Raw genomic sequence first — 22,240 nt, 5'->3', positions numbered from 1 at the left:
CATCAATAGTCGACATCGACATCTACAGATCTTGGAGACTGGAGTTGAAGCACCTAACCTAATGTGGTCATATACTTACTTACTAGTTTCATGGCGCATTCGCGACCTTCCGATGAATTTCGTGGCCCCATAAGTATAGTACCAGCGGACGAGGCTAATGACGCAGAGGAACCTGCTCTAGGAGGAGGTAGAAGGCTAACGTCCCTGCTGGGTCTTTTGCCGATTGATTGGCACCAAGGAAACCCAAGTGGGAACGGCACCATATTCGAAAATGGGCATATTGGCATGCCCACTTGACGTTAACGAGGTTCTAGATTCCATGATGTTTGTCTCGACGCAGTCGTGGATTTTGCTGAAATCGGATGAGATCGGCGGTATCAGATCTTCTCCCGGTCAGGCAAGTCACTCTAATCCTTCCCTCTCCTACGCCGTATCATCCATCACTGGTCGCTTCTCTGAAGGCCATCTTTTCGTATCCCGAGTCCAAATCCGGAGTCCATTTGGACCACGCCAAGAGCGTGGTTATCCACAGGAGATCAAAGGCAGAACCCTTCGAGTACGAATGATATTTCGTAGTGTAGGTACTAGTACTCAGACAATTGCCATGAATATGGTGAGAGCAGTAGAGCAATGTGGTCCCGAGCATCACCTATGATGTCCCTGATGATATCACATTGTTTGGGATGGATGAGGAACGAAATCACTGCGCGACACAGAATTTCGCCTAAGAACAACACCTGAAATGGCAGCCTGTAGGACAACGGCATTTGCTGAAGTACCCTCTGACCTCTTGAGAGATATTCACTGACAACGCGAGACGCCCGCACCCGGACTGCTGGGATGGTCCAACTTTTCCAACCGGAGTGGGTCAGCTTCAATGACCAGTACAGGAGTGATACAGCGACTCCCCCTTACATGAGAAACAGAGGATGTATGGATATCTAGAGGGTAGATGAAGTAAAAAAGGATGAAGCCAGAAAGAACAGAATAATAAAGGAGAAAAAAGTAAAGCGCCCGATGGGGGCTCGAACCCCCGACGTTCAGATTAAAAGTCTGACACTCTAGCCAACTGAGTTAATCGGGCTATTGGATGGAAAGTTCTGAGGTTCTTAGACTTGTAAGCTGCCTAGCTAAGGTTTGCCTTGCGCATTGAACTATTTTGGTACCTACCTTTCTCTAGTCTCTATTGCCTAAATTTGGATACTCGTTAAGGTACCTTAGTGTGTGGGTTCTATGGTATACTTCACATATTATATCACCTGCATGTCTATAATTTTTCTCTCAAAACTCGCGGAAAGGCTAATGGAAAAAAGAAAAAAAAAAGAACCATCATTACCTCAGTAAGCAATCAGTATGATGGAGAGGCAAAAGAAACTCGCCCGATGGGGGGCTCGAACCCCGACGTTCAGATTAAAAGTCTGACACTCTAGCCAACTGAGTTAATCGGGCTACATTGTTTTTTGCGCTGCCAGAAATATATTCACATCCTTATGAGTACTGCGTAACGTCTGTCCGTAGTCTGCTTGGGTACCAGGTTAGGTGTCGCAGTAGCAATCTGGGTGTGGATTGAACGCCCTACATCATCCTAGCTTATTTGCATAACAGATCCAGGCCATCTTACTCCTTGAGGAAGCTCCTTGCGAAAGCTCCTTGCGAAAGCGCGGTCAAGAAGCCCTAGAAGGGCTTCTTTCCGGAACTTGGACCTCAGCAATATCAAAACGAGCGACTGGTTTATACCATTTCGGAAACTTCAATCCATTCTCATTTGCTTGTTTCATGTCACTCCATACCCGCAACCGAAGATTATGAACCCATTTTTCATCGATCCTCTTTCCAGCAATAGCGGATCTCAGATATTGCTAGTTCTTTTCATCAAACCAAGACAAGGATGAACACCCAGCACCACTGAGGGTGGAAAGTCGTAACAGTTGTCCCAGAGTTTCCTTGCCAGGCTCATTCGAAGCTCATCTTGTTCTGTGGGTTCCTCTCATAGTGAACAAAGCTGATCAAGCAGGCGACGATCATGTATAATGTGAGCGACAGGAAAATGTATTCCACCGCACAGGTATACAAACACTCAATGGAGCAAACATTCAGGGAGCAAACACTCAGCGAGCTGCTCTAAGTGATATGCATCAGCATACCGCTTTTACATGGTTATGGCGGCTATAGTACGGCATAACTGCAGAGGGTTTGGGTATAGGTGCAGGCATGGCCGCAGGCAGTCTGTAGGATGGCCACTTATCACGCACTTAGAGATCATTCACCTTACTAGGAGAATTATGTCTCTAGTACTAGCTGTATAATAGTAGGTAGAATCAGGAGAATCAGGAGAATAAATAGCTTGCTATCATAGTTTGTCGCTATAATTAAATAACTTTACTAGTTTCAGTTATAGCTGGGATGTTGTCATCCAGATATAATTAGGTATATGCCTCCGTGTATTGTGGCATCCCACACCCGTCCCTGGTCTGGGGCTAGACAGATAGACAAGACTGAATGTTCCCAATCCTAGGGCAGACAAATCCACTGATGAGCACATGCTCTAACTCTACGCACTATACTGGAACCACTCACTTTTATTCTAATAAGGAACACCATCTTGAGCTGCCTGAGGCACATCGCTTCGCTGTCTTGCTCTTCTCTATAGATTACTCCTTAGCCCCTAGTCTGTACACATCGTTTAGGTTCGTTGCCCTGAACCGCTTATTGATCCAGTGAGGTCATTCCCTACATACTTTGCTGTACAGGTATTCGTTCAAACCAGATGGAAAACAGGAGTCGGGGAAAACCCCATGAGCGTTACAAGGTGCGCACTGACGCGGAGCATGATATCTCTTACCCCATTTAGGAGTACGAAAGCTTGCTACGCAATGAGTTTCGCCCTGCTCCATCCAAGGGCTAAGGTCGCCCGGTCATCGCTAACTTTGCTTGCAAGGGACACAGGCTTCAGCATCAAAGGTGCACTATTTCTAGATCTTATGACAAAGGGATAGATACAATTGTAGACACCGCAATTCAACAGACAAAACCATATTATTCATGTCATTCATCACACGTAGCCTGCAAGGACGTCAGTCAGATATGGGCTTGAATCAAGGAACGGAAAAAGACAATAGATCAAATACGGTGCCGAGTTTCATGCCCACGTAAGCAAGGGAATACATACCTTTCCGTGCACCCTGGAAGAAGAACCGAACAATAAACACCTGCAGACCAGCCATGGACACCATCATCAAGCCCTCAATCACACTGAAGTTGAAAATCCGCCTCTCTGTGCTGCGAACCGTGCTGAAATTGCGGTTCTCGCGGGTCCGGAAGTACTTCTGGTTGCGGGCAATAGTCGACAGCTGAGCGGACAGTTTGTAGATGGACTCTTCAAGGGCCGATGCCTGCTCGGGACTGGCACCTTGTCGTGAAGGCAATTGCGCGCGCTCCTCATTCTCGACCTACAAAGAATGTCCGAGTTAATGCGATAAGCCCCCAGTACATATCCAGCCACTGTGTATCCAAGGACCCGAACATACAGCAATCTCAAAGTCGACCATTTTCTCCGCGAATGTTGACATCTCATTGTTGAAGCAGAATCGGTACTCTCCAATGCTCTGAGCGGTGAAGACAAAGTCGCCTTGCCGCTCCTTTGTTCCATCTAGGATAACCTTCTCTCCAGGGCCAACGACTGAGTAATCGACATCAAAAGAGCCGCCGGATTGAACCTGGAGTCAATGCATTATCAGCCATGTTTTCCGTTTATCAAATCCTTGCGCTTGACATTTTCTGTTCCCAGGGGTGAGAAGAGGGAGAGCATACGGCAAAATAAAACGCAACCTTGGCATTCCTCTGGTCAACGTAGTTATAGAAGCAAGCCTTCTCGTTGGCCTCGAGTCTGTATGTTAGAGCGGTCGCCGTCACGGTCGAGACCAGAGTGGCCAGGAGACCTATCAATACAGTTGAGAATTGCATTGTGGGTTAGGAAAGAGAAAAGAGGGTCCGTAGTCAAACGGGGCGGCTCCCTTCACAAAAAAGCAGTTGACTCCAAACACACGCGACTTCCAACGGAGCTCAGGAGGAGTGGGAAGTTCTGGACAGCTTTGCGTTCCGCCGCCGTTTGTTGTGTTTGCAGTATACCACAATAGGACTAGTCCCCTCCATTCAGCAGGAAGCTTAATTTTGTAGGAGTCCTCCCCATAGTCAGATGACAACAGGCGTGGAGTGATAAGTGCCATACTATAAAACTATAATACTAAGAGCTCGCGACGAAGCAGACATAAGCGGGTTTGAAAGTGCTCGAATTCTGGTCTCCTGCAGGAACGGACACTAGGCCAACCCTGAAAGAAGATGTAAATAGTTGTAAGAAAACGCCAAGACATATAAATGATTGGCACAAGGGAGGACTACAAAGCCCAGCAGACCTTGGAAATATGGTATTTCTCAAGTATGAGGCATCAATAGGAATAGCATGCGTGCTATCTATAAGCATAGGTTTGATGGGAACTGCCGCCACCGAGTACATCGCATAGATCACCTCATCTATCGAATGAAAAAAGACTCGCTCCTGCTCCAAAAGCTCCGGCTTTTATTTACATGGTCCAGTCCCAGCAGATCGTCGGTTTCGCCAACAATGTCGGAAAGGATATCATCTGCAATTGTTATATTAGCGGCTCCATATCTTCGCTTTAGAAGGGAAAAATGCAAGACTTACCATCATCAAGATACCGCGGGTTAGAATACAAAGACTTGGGAACGACAGCAAATTTGATCTTCTCAAATTGTTTGCCTTTGATGCCGGTTCGTTTGGAGAGCCTCTCCTTCGTTTCCTTGAAGATCTCGCCCTGAAACGTGTGAGCACTAGTGAAAGCCAAATGCAGAAAATGGGATACGCATACTGGTTTCATGACAAACTTGAACGGGATACCATGCGGCCTGCTCGGCTCTCGGTCAAAGCTGAATGCGTTGATTGTCCGTTCGCCCTCCTGCATCTGAAGTTCTTCCTTGGGTATCCTCTCGGCGTATAAAGTCACGTACTCATTGATGCCAGCGATCTTGGCATCTTCTTGATACTCCTTGTAGATTTTGCCGCTGTGGGCCTCGAAGATCCGCATTTCTCGAGCCATATCATCTTCAAGGTTTGCCTTTTTCTGCAGACCCGCCAGAAGATCCGCGAAGGTGCCGTCCCGAGGCACTAGGACTTCAACCAATTGCTGATGTAAAAATGAGCATAAATGAATGACCCCAGAGCTCGATGATACGGCGAACTTACCTCTTTCACAATGCCTTCGGTGAGTAATGTTACTTTCAGTGTAGTTTTCGACTCATAATCACTGAGACTAGTCTCAAGGACTTCGTAGTACAGTGCATCTTGGCGATGCATACTATAACCGTAGCCACTGACCTGCCCACTAAGGATGTGGTACAGCGTTTGGTTGGCCTGGTTGGGATTGCGTTTAATGAACTGCTTGGGCTTTCCGGTACTAGCAAGAACAGGGGCGAAACGCAGGTGAGTGGATTCCACGTTGAGGTGCTCGCCGACCTTCTTCGAGAACTGGTCGTATGTCATCTTTCGGCTCAGAGTGAGAGTGAACTCGTCGCCATCAGTCGCTTTGATGGGAGCGAATGTGATATTTATCCTGTTCAACAAGTAGTCATAGTACTGCCTTGCATCCGTGTATAGTGCAGTGGATGGTAAGTCGGATTCTTTGACTGTGCGTTGGAACGTGATTATGTCGCCGTCTTGAATTTCAGACTGCTGGAAAGTCTGCTTCGGCTTCATCACATCGATCATGTTGTGCTTGATTTCCTCAAAAAGCATGAATTCCGTCCCGGCAGGCCAGTTCATTTTCTCGAGAATTGTCGGGGCGAGTTCTGCGACTTTCTGGTTCTTGCGGACGTATACGGCGCCGACTCCAGAAAGAGTCTGAGAAGGGACGTCAAAGTTCTTCAAAAAGACGAGAACAGAAGTACTGCTGTCAGGCCACGAGATGGTTCCATCCGCAGATGGTTGCCCAACTTCCATCCATACTTTGAACGGGTTCCCTTTGGTCCCAAATCTGCTGTAGGCATCTTCCACCGTCATTTCTGGGTCTTTGATGGCTTGGTCCGGGCGAGTCGTCTTGTTTTGACGGTTCACCATCACCCACAGCCTGATTTGGTTTGCGTTCAGACCCCGTTCTTCCGCAAGCTGCTCTACGAACTCGCCGACCTTCTTAGCCCGAAGAATCCTATACTGTTTCGGCAGGGCGGGATCGCCGGCCGGTAGGTCCGTGCTCGTCAGATCGAATCCATGATGTGACTTGTACGACTCGTCCGATAGAACTCCCACATTGATATACAGGTGAGCCTCTTCTCTCTCCTTCTTTCTGCGGAGAAGCTCTGCCCGCTCCTCTACTAAACGGGTTTCTGATTCAATGTCAAAATGTCTGGTCGTAGAAGAAGAGAATGCAAAGGCTTACCAATGTGAGAAGGAATATCGTCCTTTGTAATCGGCAGAAGGACATCATCCAGGCGTGTTTTCCGAATATAGACCAACATGTAGGCATTCATTGACCGTTTGGTCGACAGACCCCGTGTATGTGGTTGCCGGACGCCGGCCGCACCATTGGATAGTTCATATTCACCACCATAGTTCTCCTCAAGTACCTCCTTGTCAGTGGCCCGGGTCACACGGTCGTCGTCGAATTTGTACCAATGGCCGTCCTTGGTAGGCTTCAAGAATGCATAGTAATGGCCAGCGTTCAAATCACCGCTGTGAACTAGAACACCGTGCAGCTGATAGACCCACGGTTCTGATTTGTCGGCAGCATCAGAGAGATATGGAGTCGCGTCGAATTCCATGGGGAAAGCGTGACGGTCATTGATCTTCATCATTGCATCGCGATTAATGTCATATTCGAAACGTTTCAAGTGCAGATGAAGCACAGGAGGGAAGCTCTCGAAGATAACACCTTTCTTGGCGTCTTGCAAGCCGTAGGGAGAGCCTGCATCGTACTTGTTCTCGCCCTCGAGGGTTTCCACCTGAATGTAGTCCTTGAAACTGTCGTCGAGTGTCTTGTTGCCTCGGACATTGAGTTGGATATCCCAAAAGTCTTCCACGCGCGACGATTCGTAGTCCACGTTGATACAAGAAATATAAGTCTTCGTCTTGCCGACGAAAAGTTCAGGCAGTGCCTTCTCTACTGGTGTCGCTTTCATCTTTTCTTCCAATCTTTCCATGAGCTTTCTGGAAAGTTCCTGGACATCTTGCTGTTCGAAGATTTGCCGCGATTCCCAGCCAAATGATGCCGTCAACTCTGTTGTCGAGACAGAGTTTTCGCTCGTTTGAAGATTGTAGAAGAGCCTCTGGAGTGTCCAGGCACTGTTCTCTCGCGTCGCTTCTTCCTCCGTGGGGATTTGGTACACGGCCTTCGAAAAATAGTCAATATCTCTAACAAAAATCTAAGAAGGGGAGTCCTTACCTTGCGGAAAGCATTTGTGAAATACAGGGATTGCAACAAGGAGTTGAGGTAGCACGTTGCGCCCTGATTTTTCAACCCCACCATACCAGTCTCCTTCTTCGAATCGTAACTAGGTCGAGTAAGCCTCGTACGACGCTGACATGTTCAAGGCAGTACATACTTTTGGAAACTGTGCCAGAGAACCCCTGTCGGGTCCTTCACAACACGCACGTAGGCCGTGACTTTAGCTTCATCATTCTGCACCAAGGGCACTCCACGGCCTTCCCACGGCATGTTGAAAAGCCTGCGCAGCTCACAGAACCTGGTAAAACCCCAGTCGCCCTCGTCGGCATTGAAACGGTGCGTAGCGACTGCATTCAGGTTCAGAAGGACGAAGAGAAGAGAGCACAAGGACCAACGAGGTACCTACCATGAGATACGTAAATTGATGGGTCATTGACGTTCCACAATACCAGAGCAAACTGGACGCATGCATACCAGTTTTCCGAAGGCTCCTTTTCCCAGGCATGCTCCAGATAGAACGAGGCAAAATCGACATGATTTCCGTAAGGGAAGAAAAGAACCCGCCTGTTAAGCAATGTCAGACGGCGAGAACAATCGGAGTACTCTTCAAATCCTCAACTCACCATGGGAATCCCCCACACTGGAATACTGGTCCATGTTCCTTCTTTTTCAACTTCCGCCAATCCTGGATGTGCCATGTGTGGTATGCCTCGTCCGCGGTTTCCAGGTCCGGATCCTTAGGAAGTATGCGCGCCATCATTGCCGGAACTAAACCAGTGCTTAGTACAATGCCTTCGAGTCATTGCGAGGGACGAGGTGTGTGGATCTAGGCGCCAGCAATTGACTTTTGGATATTCGACCCTTGCGCCAGGACCGAGGTACTGATCCAGAGCCATCTTGAACAAATGTGGGAAAGTGTATAACATCTAAATGGCACGGTAGACAATCTTACAGTCATCCGCAAGGGGCTCTGGTTCCGGCTCCTCTGATCCGGAGCGAGAAACCACGACATCATCTGTCCTGTCATTGTGATACTGCTCATATTCATCGACGAGCATCTCATTATCCGCAACCTATAAGACGAAAAGTACACATGTCAGATACTGGTAAATAATGTCTCATCGACTCTCGATCGTTCCTCTTCTTTTTTATGCGGAGTCAGGAATGAACGGGGCACTGACGTTGTCCATGAAGAAAGAAAAGTGCGCTCAAGCACGTCACCTGAAAATACCGTCAATCAAGGACGCGTTGGGGAGCTACCCAGGAAGCAAACAGAGGAGAAGGGGAACAACAGTCAGAACAGTGATAAGATGAGAAGAATATGAATAAGAGAGTGACACAAGACAATGAGTAAGTGGTGAAAAGAGATCTGAAGGACCAGATTCCGGTTCATAGGAGATGAAGCTAGTGGCGGAGTTTCCAGAACCCAATAAAAACAGGTGGGACACATGAGACCGCCTATGAATGAGGTCCTCTGCAGAGTACTGCTCCAGTGCAGCAATCTAAACGTAGCACCTGCAGAAGAGATAAATGAGGATTAATTTGTCTAAGTCAGTATTACTGGTTGGTTAATGTTCTACTGGTCTGTCTTGCATTATCGCCTGTGTAAACTCTCACTTAGGTAAGCTTAGGACAGGTTATAGTTAGATGCCTCAAGCTTGACGGTATAGTCTGGTGCAGCGACCAACAAGGCGTTGAAAACTATGTTACTCTGTTATCTTTTGACTCTTACTCGCCAGGGACTTCCCGGTATCTAATCTTGCTCCTGGTATCTCATAGTGAGAGCATGAGGAACGAGAATCATGGAAGGTAGACCAACAACTGGCTACACAGTTGTGTCCTCGAAGATTATGTCACTTGTGATGCATGCCCCAGGCAAAAGCCGAGGAACAACCAGGCACCAAAGCGATTACTAAGCTGGGAATGGGTGGTGCAGTCACAAGCCTATCTAGTCATGTGGGAGGCTGTGTAGCATGGATCAATCATTGTCTCTCATCTCGTAATTCCTAAGTGTCTGTACTTTATTTCATATCAGAGACCTGACATTGGCTTAGTCTTCTAGAGATATGCTCCGACAGCAATAGGATGTAAAGTGATCTTCAATGCACTTACGTTTCTGTTGATGCTGGTTGCTGAAGACCAACAAAGCAATTGGAAACCTTCATGGATAGTGTCGACGTCACATGTCAGGACGAGCACTCACCGCCCTAGATTAATTGTTTGGCACCTCTACTCACCTACTCGTACTTTAATTTACATGTCCAGCAAGATGTCATGCCACCAGTGAGAGACAAGAAATTGTTGGTAGCTGCTAACTGCAGATGAGCCATGTACGAAAGACGCTATATCTATCTTATACTGGTCAACCGTCCCGGCTGAGTCAAGATCCACTGCGGAGCGATATCCTCGAACTTCAAGCTCCGTTGCGCCTTGAGTCAACCGCATCATGCAGCGAACTCAACCATTTCGATGTTGGCATGCGCTTCGACTGAGTTGCAGGCCTCGAGTCCGCTTCTACTCGAGTGTTGACAACTCACGTAGCCTGCCTCCATGGAGACCTGGCTCCGTTCTCGACGAGTATGCAATCCCACCAGCATAAGTACAACTGCCGCTGACTCTATGCGTAACAGATGGGTCGAGCGCGAGATTCGGCCTATTAGTCTGCGGCAATTGACCTTCTTTGGGCGGACCTTAACCGAATCACGCCTCATTAGTTCCGCCAACTATGTGCGAACAGAGCTGCCAACCAGGTCAGTATGCATTTTCCCCTTGTATGCCTTGAGCCGTGCCGGCCTGACTTGTGTTTGTGATTGCCACAACCAGAATTGCGCATCGACTGCGAGACATCCAGAAGCTGCCGTATGTGGTTGTAGCAAATCCACATCTTTCACTTGTATATGAGCTCTACTACAAGGCATTTGAACGGTTTCGCGTCATACCGGAGATCAAGACTCTAGAGGATAACGAAAGATTTTGTGACATCCTGCGTAAGACCCTCAAGGAGCATCTCGTCGTGATTCCGAAATTGGCAATGGGCGTTTTGGAATGTCGGGATCTTGTAGCACCAGGCGTGATGGATCAATTTATGAACACTCTCCTTCGATCGGTATGGAAATTGCCAACATCCGGATACCTACCACTCTTGATATGCGAGTGGCTAATTTGCCCACGATCTCTAGAGAATTTCCCGTCGGGTCATTGCAGAGCAGCACTTAGCCTTGACAGAAACTTTCAGCTCACCCTGGCACTTCCCAGGCTCGCAGGACCGGACTGATATGAACGCAGACTTTGTTGGCGAGGTGTTTCTCAAGTGCAATGCGAAAGAGGTGATTGAACGTTGCGGGAAGCTTGCGCAGGATATGATGCGGCAAAGCTCGAGAACAGACAAGATCCCCGAGATCCTTGTACAGGGACATCTTGAAGCAACTTTCCCGTATATTCTGAGCCATTTAGAGTATATCATTGGCGAGCTGCTGCGCAACTCGATCCAGGCTGTCATTGAAAAATACAAAGAGTCTTCCGAAAAGCCTCCGCCCATCGAGGTTCTTATCTGCGAGGCGCCACAACATGTGATCATGCGAGTATCGGATCAAGGGGAGGGATACCCCGTGAAGTTATGCCATATCTATGGTCCTTCGACAAAGGCCCTCTGAGCAAATCACGACTCGAGAATTTGAAACAGGTCCCTGCGATGGCAGCTACGATGCAAGAGCTGACAGTGTCCAAGGAACGGAAACACGCCGACAGGGAAACATACCGAGAGGGCTCGCTTGATTCGCTCACCTCTCGTCCACCTAATCTACGACTGGGAATTGGCCTTCCAATGAGCAGGGTCTATGCAGAATATTGGGCAGGCAGCCTTGAGTTACATAGCCTTGAGGGCTATGGAGTGGATGCGTTTTTGCAGATATCAAAGCTCGGCAACAAAAACGAGCAAGTCACCACGAGAGCATCCATTGATGCTGTTTGATTGTTAGGAGACTAATGTGCCGACCCATTACTTGCACCTCATATTACACCTCACGTTACACCTCACGTCACACCTCACGTTTGTTTGTGTGGAATATGGAAGAAGCTTGAGTCGAAGGAGTTGAGAAACTTATTGGATCGACATGTAATGGCACGTACATGGGCGCACAATATAACCACCACTGCGGAGTACAGAAATGTACACTCATATAGCACTTCCTGGCTAGCACCTTCTGTTGGTCGGTATGTCCGAAACAGGAATACCCCCGTAGCAAATAATGATCCGCGCTCGGCTCATTGCGGGATGACATCAGTGCTTCATAAAGGCCAATATGTTTCTGCCTTCAGCCCTACTGTCAAGTCTCAAGGTTTTGGGACAAATTGCGCTGTCCTGGTTTTGGCCTATTGTATGATTGAATCATACCCTTTGGTGGCGTGGCGGTTGGCTGCTGATCCCTCTTTCGCCTTCAAAGATACAAAATGAAGCGTCTCAACTCCGTTGATGACGACACTCCAATCTACGTATTTATATTGTTGTTCGCGATCCTATTTCTCAGCTTCCTGGGAACTTCTTGGGGTTCAAGCAAATCCTCTGTCAAATCATCGGAAACTTAGCGGAGTAGACTCTCCCTGGACGAAATGGCAGGCACGACGTCAATGCTATGCTTGATTCTGGTCACTCTCTTCAGTAAGTCTCCTGTTACTCTTCTTTACACAGACGAAATCCCCATCGATCAGACGGAATCTAGCCTGTTTGATTGATTTCATTCAAGTAGTATCAGCAGGAAGGATCACTCTAACCTGGATTTGATTGCTAGTACCTCCTCTCGGCGTATTTATGATTTCGGGCTGTAGTGTGGATTTCTTCATCAATATTCTTCTCACGATTCTAGGGTGAGTGAACATTTCCTCTAGAGGCAAATCATGTGTCTTCGATGTTTGAGGTGTATGGAACAGTCTGCTGATAGACATAGATACTTCCCGGGTCATATCCATGCTTTCTATCTGGAATACGTCTACTATCACAACAGCAGTACGGACCCAATGACACGGAAGCGCGCTCCTGGAGTGTATTCGCAACGCATTCTGCAAGGTCACAATGAAAGATCATACGGTAGCACTGTTTGAGCGGCTTATCCAACTGCGACCGATTCAGGACAACTGCGACAGATTCAGAATACGAATGACGAACATTATCCGGACCACCACAGGAAGAGTGTTGGGGCTTGATGCTCAGATGATGCCATGTTGCTTTGTGTATAGTTTTCCCTTTTCTGGACCTTGACCCGGCCCAGCCCTGAATACCAGTTTCATTGTTATGGCCCCTTTTATTTCATGTCTACATGCTTATGGTTTCTTACGGTTCTGGAAGACTCGAGATACTTATAATGGATATCTCAACTAATGAAACTGGCAACGAAAAATGCCCTTCATTGTTCATCGACATACTGCTAGACTCTAGGCCGTCTGAGCACCCGATCCAGCCGCCTTAGTAGCAGAGGCCTTGGTTCCCTTCAAAGCAGGAAAATCAAAAGCCTCACTGCTCACCACGGTGCCGGCCGTCCGGGGCACAGCACCAGAGCCGGGACTCCACCACAACGCACCAACCCAGGGCTGCACATTCCAGCCCACAGAGAGCGTCACGTTCTTGCGCTCCGCGAGCTTCCCTGTAATGTCGCTGATCTGGTACTTGGCCCGTTGGTTGCTCAAACGGAGCACGCCCGGCGCGAGAGTCTCTTTCTTTGAGGCCGAGGTTTTCTTCGAGGCGGAAGTGCTCCGCTTCTGGTTCTTGCGGGGCGAGGAGGACGATTTGGCCGGGAAAAAGCGCTGGCGGAGGGCATTGAATGAGTAAGGCGATTCTGGGGCGGAGATGATAGTGTCCCAGATGATGGACTCGGAGTTGGGAAGGAGAGAGGACTTCTTGTCGGATGACGAGTACGAGGCGTAGACGTAGACGAAGATTTGTTTTGTGTTCCAATTGAAGAGCGAGGAGAGGTCTGAGAGGTCTAGATTTAGCTCAGGAATCGCGAGCAGAGTCTATCAAATACGTACCAGCATTCAGATCGAACCTGACCTGAGCATACTCTTCCTTCTTGGTTGAATAGTAATTTGGCCGACCCTTGATTCTGCAAATGGGGACAGTCGTTAGCAACTAACATCCAAGTGAATTCAATCATCAACAAACGTACACGTGGACATTTTTCAACGAGACCTCAGCCTTCACATCATGCGCAGGATACAGCAACACTGACAGCGCAGCGATTCCAGCAACAAACAAGGCGACGGTGGTGAAGAAGCCAAAGACGCCCTGCGCTCTGTTGAGGGACGAGTGCATCTCGTTTATTTACACTGATACTCCAGTGTGATAAGCTGCCTTTGGTCTAACGACTGATTAGTTGAGAACAACAAGCTAAATCAGAATAATGCTAAGCCGCATAGAAAGGAATGAACAAGAGGAGCCAGCGTCCCCGATGATGCCAATGGCAAAGCGGCACGATGATGCTTGAAGCCACATGGGCCTTTTCGATGCGGGCGGTCAATAAACAGTGGCGCAGTTACTCGCACTAGCAGTGTCTTATCGATAAGCGGTGGGTCTCCTCTTTCTATCTCAAGGTTTCCCTCATTGAATCCACGAGAATGGAGATGAGATCATAAGGCTATAAATCTGGATCTAGAGATCGACTGTCAAGAAACCTCCTGCAGTGGAAGCTAGCCAACCGTTACAATTCCTCAAGCCGCGCCTTCTTTCCGAGCCGTATCCCGGAAAAGTTTCCCTTCCCTAGCAAATCCCACAGCTACACCAGCAACTAGCGTACGAAGTAGAGTACCACTGCGTACACACCAGATAACATATCCCGATATGGGCGACCACGTTCTCTTTTTCTACGGTGAGCTGCTTACCCACGACCACCTGCTCTGCACGTAACCAAATGGACATCGCTCGCCAGGCGCCTCTCACCTACCCCAACCCGTCCCACCAGCACATCACCAACTATGTAAACCACCAAAGACGCAACCCTTACTAACAAACGCAACGAACAGGAACCCTGATGGCCCCGCAAATACTCCACAGAGTCATCCACGGCCGCCCGGACCCAGAACCCTGGCAAAAGGGCATGCTCTCGTTCAAGCCCGCCATCCTGCACGGCTACCGCCGGCACCGCGTCCGCGGAGCCGATTACCCCGGCATCGTGCCCTGCCCGAATGATATTGAGGATTCGACAGGAGAATCCGGCAGCGCCTCGGTACTGGGGACTGTCGTCTCGGGGCTGACGGACGGGGACGTGCACCGGTTGGATGTCTTCGAGGGGTCGGAGTATGCTAAGGAGAGGGTGAGGGTGCGGGTGCTGGCGGAGTCGTTGAGTGTGGGTGGGCGGCAGGAGGCGAGCATCGCGAAGAACCCGGATCGGCACCTGAAGGATGTGCTTGATGCGGCTGGGGCGGAGTTTGCGGATGAGAGGGAGGAGGTGGAAGCTTTGACATATGTTTATGTGGCTGGGCAGGATCGATTGGAGGATGCGGAGTGGGATTTTGAGGCCTTTAAGAGGGATAAGATGGCGTGGTGGGTTGATGCGGATGAGAGCGAGTGGTGATTTGGGCCCCTAAGAGACGATCATGGACGCCAATGTCGAAGCATTCAGATATATCATACTATAGAGAATAGCCCGCATAGAGCGGTTGATTTTCAACCTAGATCATCTTCGTTCCGGAAAAGCTATATCTAAGGCTACTCGAACGAATACATGCCAGGCTTTATGATGACGAAAATGAGATCATACGTATGCAGCTAAGTGCTCGAATTGAAAATAACAATATAACGCATATATGGTATCTCATGCATCCCGCAAAAAAATATGACCTTCCCTGCCCGTAATCCGAAACACCAAACAAGAGAGAAAATTGTCTATGTGTGCTTTCAAAGTGAGATAGAATCCGCGTCCTCTCAAGTATGCTCAAGCCCTTTTCTTGAGCGACCTCGGGCTCTTTCGAACACCATCCGGCTTGTCTGTCGACAACCCCGGCGGAGGCGTCCCAATGACTTGAACCTCAACAATGCTGTCATCCGCTGATTGATGAGGTATCTGTATTTGCTCTGCGTCTTCTTCAACAGGTTTTGGACCCTGAGGCAGAGATCGCGCTTGTCCGCCTTGAGAGTCTTCGACGTGAAGGAGACAATGCGACGTCATATCCTCCGGTTGGACTTGTTCTTGGCTGTCGGGGACCTCGACAACCTCCTTGCGAGTAGATGCACTTGCTGCCAACGTTTGAGGCGTTGATCTTTTCGCTTTCGCCTTACTATCTGGCGTACCATCTCTCGACGAGCTCCTAGTCACGGACCGCAACTCCCCCAGTTTTGCCTTCTGAGCAGGCTCTAAACTGGACTTCTCCGGTGGCGGGTTTCTGCTTGGCGACTTCTCAGATCGTGTTGCCGATGCATCCCCCATATTCTCAGCTGTAAGATTAGGCTTGTCTTCAGAGCGCCCAAGGAGATAAGATATTGGCTGTCGGTCCGCCATGGTAGCCCTTTCAGCCGCCTTCTCGCGGCTCAGTTGTTCTTGTTCATCATACAATTCGTCAAGAAACTTCCGCAATCGAGAACGAAGAAGCCCTGACCTTAGAAGAGGCCAATCGTCCTCCACTCTCATATCTCTTCGGAGCAATTTCGTCACGAATGTGTCTGGATCCTGTACGAATTTCTCCACATATGCGAGCAGATAGAGGCCACAATCCGAGTAGTTGGGCTGCAATGGAATTTCTTGAGCTTTCATCCCCTTGATCAGGGTTGTGTCAATCTCGACCCCACGTTTGGATTGGGCCTCTTCACGGAGATAGTGGCGCAGGACGCTGATGGTGGGAGAGCGTGACAGGTTTAGTGAGTCAAACGTGATGACCGTCGGCTGCCATACTTCATATCTTGGACCCTGGCGCTTCTTCTTTGGCTTCCGTGACTTTTGACTTCCTAAGACCGAGGATTGGCTGGCATCTTGAGAATTGACCTGCTTTGAGGGCTCCGTACCTCTTGGAGGACTCGAGAGCTTTGCGGGAGAGGATACAGGATTCTCCTCTTTTTCTGGCCATTCTTCGTCAGAAGCAGGCACTTCCAGCTCCCCCGTCTCCATCTCCTTTTGATCCAACAAGCTCATGGCAGCCAACGACTCTCTTGCCATTTCCTCCTTTTCCGGATTTGGTGCGGAACGAGCGCCACTTTCGGTCTCTCCGCTGTCGGAAGGTATGTTCCCAACAGCCTCCGGCGTGTTCGGATTCTCCGAATCGTCACGCTTTGGTGGAGCTGAAGGCTCTGTCTCTCTTTCCGCAGGTTCATCAACTACCACTTCTTCCTTGGCAATGCCCGGAAGTTTTGGTAGATTGCATATAATCGCAACATACCAATGCGCTGCTTCATTGATAGGAACCACGATATAATCGTAACTGAATATGTCGACATTCCTCGTCCACTTTTGAACGCCTTCGTAATTGATACCTTGCTTACCCCTAGGCAAGTTCGTAAGTGTTGCAAAAAAGTACGAATTGAAGAAGTAGACTCTTTCTGAGACTTCCTTGTTATTTCGTTCCAGATGATCTTCCAAGAAGCGTATGTAGAAGCCGATCAGGTTGTCGTTCAAGAACTCGTTATCACGCAGTCGTTCAAGATCTTGACCGTCAACTTCAGCCTTCTTCTTGCCGAAACGCGGGTATACAAGTGGCCTATCAAGTCCATTAATCCTGCAAAGCAATGATTGAAGCGAATAGTGCTCAACAGACCTCTGCCATTTTCGGGAAATCTTTTCGCATTGCTGTTGAAACGAGTTTTGCTCTTCATCATCTCTGCGACGCCAGGTTAGCAACATTTCTTTCTAGAAGCTAGCTCATACTCACGAAACCACTGTTGCCGGCAGCATACGACGCGTCGTGGACCTTGTTGCACGACTGGAAGCTGTGGCCTCTCCTGTGTACTTCTTGACTGGCATCTCCACCGCCTCTTCAGTACCCGCCTTAACAGAGGTTGCTTTCATCGTTTCATTAGAAGCTGTTTCTCGGGACTTCTGCGCAAGTCCAGAACTTGAGGACGAGTCTCTTGGACCGGATTCCGAAACTACGTTAGGTTTGAGGTCGTTTTGCAGTGAGGCTGAAAGCTTTGGCCGTTTCGGTACTTCAACTATGGTCTCGGAACCCTGTTCGGGAGCCGTCTCAGTGCATGGTCGCTTGATTCCGTTCAGATACCTTCCCGAAATTTTCGTATTTTCGTTTTTTTTGAAAGCATCATCCATCCATTTACTGATTTGGTGAGCATGGAGTAACAGCTTCGGTGGGAGAAATACGTACCCATCCTTTTCCACCACTTTAGCCCCACTGGCGGCGAGTAATGCGTAAAGGTCCTCCTTGGCTTCAGAGGATGTGAGATCTATATCCACCGATTGATCACCGGTACCTTCTCGGAGAGCGAGCCTAACTTTACAGCTTGGCGAGGCCCCTCGAAAGATCTTGAAAACTTTGTTGAAGGGTATCTGAAACGAATTCGCGGGTCCGGCCCGGTCATTTTGATTGTCTCATTGATTGGATCAACATGTACCTCGACGGTCTTGTCGCCCGAGGAAGGTCCGGTGATAGTACCGAATCGAACAGACGTTGCTTGAAAACACCGGTCGGCTCTAGGGCGTGTCCCAGATTTGGTAATTTTGCGCTTGAATTTTCCTTGATGCGACGAAGGGACGAAGACAGTCGGGCGGATATCGGCTGGTGAAGTCTTTCTTTGGGCCACTTGCTTCCGAGCGTTAATGCCGCCCCTGACGTCTTTCTTACGAGACTCGCGGGAAAATTCCTGGGCGGGCTGCACCGTCGCCGCCCCTTGCAGTTCATCTGGACTCTCTCGTAACTCTGAGTCTCTTTGTTCATTCGTCGGATGACCGTGAAGGGATGGACTCCCGGACCTATCGAGTCGCCGTGGCCTTTGGATCTCAACGCTCTGAAGAACTTCATGCTTCACACTCGGTATTGAAAAGCGCCTTTCCATAGCAGCATTTTCAGTGAAGCAATGCTCGAGTACGTCCTCCGGGGAAAAGCGATGGCGGAATCTCTTGGCCCCTAATTTGGGGCTAACTTGCGACCTCGTAGCCTTCATATTCTTCTCAACCTGTCGAAATTCATCAACTGCGTTGCGATTGGATCGTTTTAACTTATGAGCTTTTAATGACTGTTGGCTTGACCCGGGCGACAGACGTGCGGTGTTTCCAATGACCGAGGACGACTCAGCGACGGAATGAGCTGTTTCATTATCATCGGAAAGGTCGACGAAACTTTCGGGTGGCGAGCTCTGAATATCTCGACGCCGGCGCTTTACGGGTCTCTCCGAAAGGTCATGCTCTAGAAGGGTCTGCGGACGAGGTATATTGACCCCAGATAATGTCTGATACCCCCCGCGGTTTCCCTGCATTCCCCATGCGCGTACCGGCCCGCTCTCTCGAGCTTTGGAAGAGAGCTTGTCCACTGGTTTCAAGACACCCTTGACATTCTACCAATACTCAACGTCAGTCCAGTCATAAGAGAATAAACACATTTCGAGAGCACCATACCTGAAAAGGGTCCCTCTTCTTAGATGTCTGTCCAGGGGATTTCTTGAATGTTTCCCCGGGTACTATCGGTACTCCATTCGGACTTGGACTAGAAGAGAGTCCCCAGAACGTCAGCTCCCAGCCGCACAAATACTCCCGACATATAACGGCTTCTTGGTGACGTACCGTGTAGAATAGGAAGGGAATAATCTCTGCTCGTCCTGGCGCGAAATGGCGCGGTCCCGTCGCATCGACGCATCTTGTGTAGACCTGTATCCTCCGTATAAGCGTTGTCCAGTCCGTATCCGCATGTGCGAGGTCATATTTACAGACGACTCATCCCTAAACGTAATCGAGGAATGGTCTGACGTAGTAGTAAACGTACAGGTCGAGTTTCTGAGGAAGGTCGAAATCTTTGGGCATAGCGATGGAGACTCTAGAGTATAAGATCCAATAAGTCTCGTTGCGTCGCTGCAAAGGCAGAATGAAAAGGACCATGTCCCAAGCGTATAATGATTATTCAGTGTATACGCAAGAGGGTATAGGAGAAGAAATTAGAACAGTTGGAAGGGCGTAATTCCAACTCACATCGGGGGACTGAATAGATGTTTGAATCCCGGATTGAATGACAGACGCAAAAGACCCTAGATGAGGAGCATCGCTTACGCCGGACACCTGAGTCCGTTGTAGCTCTTCAGAGGTGGCATCTGATGACGGAGCGGGGATGGGATTCTGAAGATTTGAGCGGCGACTGGGAGAAATCAGCGGAGCGAGAAACTCTGATATTGTCCCAAAAAATGGCATGTAAAGAGAGCAGGGTTCATTAAAGTCGCAGATGATCTACCATTCTCCGGATTTCATGAGTAGTGGGCAAGAAATAATAAGACCGGAAGCAAGAGGACATTATTGGAAGAGACCGGTAATCATATCTTGCATTGATAACAAGAAAGGCGGTCGGCCGGTTATTTTCTGCCCTTGCGGGTAAAAAAAAAAAAAAAAGAAAAAATAAAAAGCACGCGGAAGCTGCAGTGATTCCGTATCATCATTGGGTGGAGATCATCTGAGCAAACAGACCACGACTACCTAGGTACAGAGCGTGGGTAGTAGGTACCTTACGCGTAAAAGATAGTCTCTGACTTAGGCTATCCAATCATGATCTCATGGAATAAATGGTAGGCTAGTAATGTACCGAAGCTTCCTGTGAAAGTATGATTTTACATTTTGCGCTAGATCTAGCGCTGTCCGTTGACCCTGCATCACATCTCGTATTGCCCAAAAGAAATGAGAAAAAGAAAAAAGAAACCATGGGAACCTCGAGATGAGAAAGAAGAAGAAACACAAGGCGAGAAATGAGAAAGCAACTAGAAAGTCAGACGCAATGATTCGCCCCAATGCCCCGAGCCCAGAAACGTCCCAATGTTTTCGTCTTCCTTACTATACAGGACCATTCAATGAGAATTAAACCATGTAAATCAAGACGCCGCCGCTTTTCCTTTATCTCCCATGGACTCGTCATTCGCTGTAGGTCTTCGTCGGTCCCCTGCGAGGTGGTGGTGATGATGAGCCGCGTTTCCGGCCGCCTTCTCCTGGCGAGCCTGGTCAATTGCGGAGCGCTGAGCAATACTGTCGTCGTGGCTCTTCCATACAATGTTGGTGTCGGCAGGGAAGGCAAGAAGCCGCTTAATCGTCTCCCTGCGCAGAGTGAGTGCCACGGACCTTGCCAACTAAGAGTGAATATGATAACTTACCTGATCTTGATGTTGCGCCCACCGTCAATCCGGGTCCAGACACTCAACACATCCTCTCCGCTCCTTACACTGAGAACGGCGCCACAGACCTCATCGCTAGCCTCCGCGAACTGGTCACCAATCATGGCCAACAAAAGATCCTCCCAATACCGGTCAGCAACTCCCTTCTTCAGCCGAATAATCCACTTTCCACCCTTCTTGTTGGAATCGTCCTCCCATACAGGACGGATGCCTTTCTTGAAAATGTGATAGTCAGAGACGGTGGGGAGGAGCGATGGGCGCTTGAGATGTGTGTATATCGACCAGAAACTCTCCACCGAGGATATAGACGCAAGGGGAATGGTCGACTTCTCATAGTCAGAGTACTTGGGTGTCGGGGGACGGTACCAGATCACCCACGTAGACTTCAGAGCATGCTCCTTCGGGCCAGTCAAGGAAGAGGCTGAAACCTTGGCCTTGACTTCCGCTGCCGAATCCTGCTCGGAAGCCGTCTCTCGCTTCTCCCCCAGCGCTTTGGACGAATTCAGGTCTGACGCATTGGTGCCAGGCGTCTTGGGAGTACCAAAGGACGCGAATGCGCCCGAACCCAAGCCGAATGCGGAGGAAGCGTTCGTGGAAGGAGAAGACACGCCACCCGAGAGGGGGGATAATGCGTTGAAGGGATTCGATCGACCGCCGTGCGAACTATCCGGGCCGAAACGCTTTGATGTGTGACCGCGGGGAAGATCGACTCTCGCGCCACCGTCCTTTCCGTCGGTTCCCGTCATAGACAGAGACAATTTGGCGGAACTGAAAGACACATGACACAGGTTAGTCTTGCGCATAACGGTATACCTTGCAAGCGACGAAAATCCTGGACATACTTGGCCCTGCGAGTCCACAAGTTTGCATTATCCATGGCGCTATGTAATCAGACCGTCGAAAAACAGACGGTCATCAGGGAGAGAAAAAGGCGCGGCAAGCAGGTGCGAGGAGAAGCTGTTATCGCAGGGCGAAACTAGGACAGGCGGAAAAAAAGAGTCGGCAATACCAAGTCCTCAAAAAAAAGGCAGGAAACGTCCGGAGATCTGAAAAACAAGAGAAAGCTAATGGGCGAGAGCGATGCTAGGTAAAATAGACAAACAGAAATAGTAAAAAAATTCGTGATCGTGATCGTTAACGAGAAGTGAGTATGTGTAAGTGTGCGAGATTGTGCGTGTGAGGGGAGAAGAGGTAATGCGGGTTCACTGTAAGGTAGGTAATAGGTAAAGTAGGGCCGAGTTTGATGGAATACTACTAGTAGTAGAGCAATAGCAGAGCGAAGATAGGGTGTAGATGCCTAGATGGTAGTGGTAAGGGTAGTGATGGTGCTGGTGGTTGTTGTAAGTATGTAGTAAGTAGGTATAGAGTCTTAAGATGCAGACCTAGAAAGCAGAATCATCACCACTCAAGGAACTCAAGGACCGTTTCCACTGCCCAAAATCCGCCGGTTATTGGCCTTTCACGTTTCCTTCGAGCTCTGCCGCTCCCCTCCTCTGGC

General features: G+C 49.1%; 7 protein-coding genes and 2 non-coding genes across 9 annotated transcripts; 2 read left to right on the top strand and 7 right to left on the bottom strand.

Moving 5' to 3' along the window:
* Window positions 1-1,011: 1,011 nt before the first annotated feature.
* P174DRAFT_t27 lies at window positions 1,012-1,084 on the bottom strand. The gene has a single exon. It is a non-coding gene; the product is annotated as a tRNA-Lys (tRNA).
* Window positions 1,085-1,376: 292 nt separating this feature from the next.
* Window positions 1,377-1,449, bottom strand: P174DRAFT_t26. The gene has a single exon. It is a non-coding gene; the product is annotated as a tRNA-Lys (tRNA).
* Window positions 1,450-2,929: 1,480 nt separating this feature from the next.
* On the bottom strand, window positions 2,930-4,062 carry P174DRAFT_438406 (emp24/gp25L/p24 family protein). Its single transcript, XM_024826528.1, has 4 exons — window positions 3,811-4,062; window positions 3,528-3,716; window positions 3,170-3,449; window positions 2,930-3,063 (listed from the first exon to the last, which is right to left on the bottom strand). Exons 1-4 carry the CDS (start codon window positions 3,961-3,963, stop codon window positions 3,053-3,055), a joined length of 633 nt encoding a protein of 210 aa, XP_024685209.1. The 5' UTR covers window positions 3,964-4,062; the 3' UTR covers window positions 2,930-3,052.
* Window positions 4,063-4,530: 468 nt separating this feature from the next.
* P174DRAFT_417635 (ubiquitin-specific protease UBP15) lies at window positions 4,531-8,211 on the bottom strand (the record flags this gene model as incomplete). Its single annotated transcript, XM_024824622.1, has 9 exons — window positions 4,531-4,640; window positions 4,703-4,832; window positions 4,887-5,201; window positions 5,261-6,396; window positions 6,450-7,398; window positions 7,452-7,560; window positions 7,612-7,801; window positions 7,861-8,018; window positions 8,078-8,211. The coding sequence occupies 9 exons, from the start codon at window positions 8,209-8,211 to the stop codon at window positions 4,531-4,533; spliced, it is 3,231 nt and encodes a 1,076-aa protein (XP_024685208.1).
* A 1,689-nt stretch (window positions 8,212-9,900) lies between these two features.
* On the top strand, window positions 9,901-11,424 carry P174DRAFT_457387 (protein kinase PKP2; the record flags this gene model as incomplete). The annotated part of the gene is made up of 5 exons (XM_024829548.1): window positions 9,901-10,031; window positions 10,085-10,204; window positions 10,278-10,560; window positions 10,634-11,067; window positions 11,109-11,424. 5 exons carry the CDS (start codon window positions 9,901-9,903, stop codon window positions 11,422-11,424), a joined length of 1,284 nt encoding a protein of 427 aa, XP_024685207.1.
* A 1,364-nt stretch (window positions 11,425-12,788) lies between these two features.
* On the bottom strand, window positions 12,789-13,758 carry P174DRAFT_509805 (signal peptidase complex subunit SPC3; the record flags this gene model as incomplete). Its single annotated transcript, XM_024831606.1, has 3 exons — window positions 12,789-13,420; window positions 13,476-13,549; window positions 13,613-13,758. The coding sequence occupies 3 exons, from the start codon at window positions 13,756-13,758 to the stop codon at window positions 12,882-12,884; spliced, it is 759 nt and encodes a 252-aa protein (XP_024685206.1). The 3' UTR covers window positions 12,789-12,881.
* Window positions 13,759-14,042: 284 nt separating this feature from the next.
* On the top strand, window positions 14,043-15,133 carry P174DRAFT_401274 (gamma-glutamylcyclotransferase family protein). The gene is made up of 2 exons (XM_024823927.1): window positions 14,043-14,311; window positions 14,466-15,133. The coding sequence occupies exons 1-2, from the start codon at window positions 14,284-14,286 to the stop codon at window positions 15,014-15,016; spliced, it is 579 nt and encodes a 192-aa protein (XP_024685205.1). The 5' UTR covers window positions 14,043-14,283; the 3' UTR covers window positions 15,017-15,133.
* Window positions 15,134-15,376: 243 nt separating this feature from the next.
* Window positions 15,377-19,396, bottom strand: P174DRAFT_457384 (SUMO protease ULP2; the record flags this gene model as incomplete). The annotated part of the gene is made up of 9 exons (XM_024829547.1): window positions 15,377-17,129; window positions 17,187-17,249; window positions 17,301-17,699; window positions 17,748-17,913; window positions 17,937-18,795; window positions 18,817-18,849; window positions 18,871-18,933; window positions 19,160-19,250; window positions 19,359-19,396. 9 exons carry the CDS (start codon window positions 19,394-19,396, stop codon window positions 15,377-15,379), a joined length of 3,465 nt encoding a protein of 1,154 aa, XP_024685204.1.
* A 741-nt stretch (window positions 19,397-20,137) lies between these two features.
* On the bottom strand, window positions 20,138-22,117 carry P174DRAFT_438397 (eukaryotic translation initiation factor 4E). The gene is made up of 3 exons (XM_024826527.1): window positions 21,585-22,117; window positions 20,722-21,510; window positions 20,138-20,665 (listed from the first exon to the last, which is right to left on the bottom strand). Exons 1-3 carry the CDS (start codon window positions 21,617-21,619, stop codon window positions 20,446-20,448), a joined length of 1,044 nt encoding a protein of 347 aa, XP_024685203.1. The 5' UTR covers window positions 21,620-22,117; the 3' UTR covers window positions 20,138-20,445.
* Between the last annotated feature and the right edge of the window lie 123 nt (window positions 22,118-22,240).

The sequence above is a fragment of the Aspergillus novofumigatus genome (assembly GCF_002847465.1).
Source record: "Aspergillus novofumigatus IBT 16806 chromosome Unknown P174scaffold_2, whole genome shotgun sequence".
Lineage (NCBI taxonomy): Eukaryota > Fungi > Ascomycota > Eurotiomycetes > Eurotiales > Aspergillaceae > Aspergillus > Aspergillus novofumigatus.
This window is presented reverse-complemented; position numbering and strand designations above follow the sequence as displayed.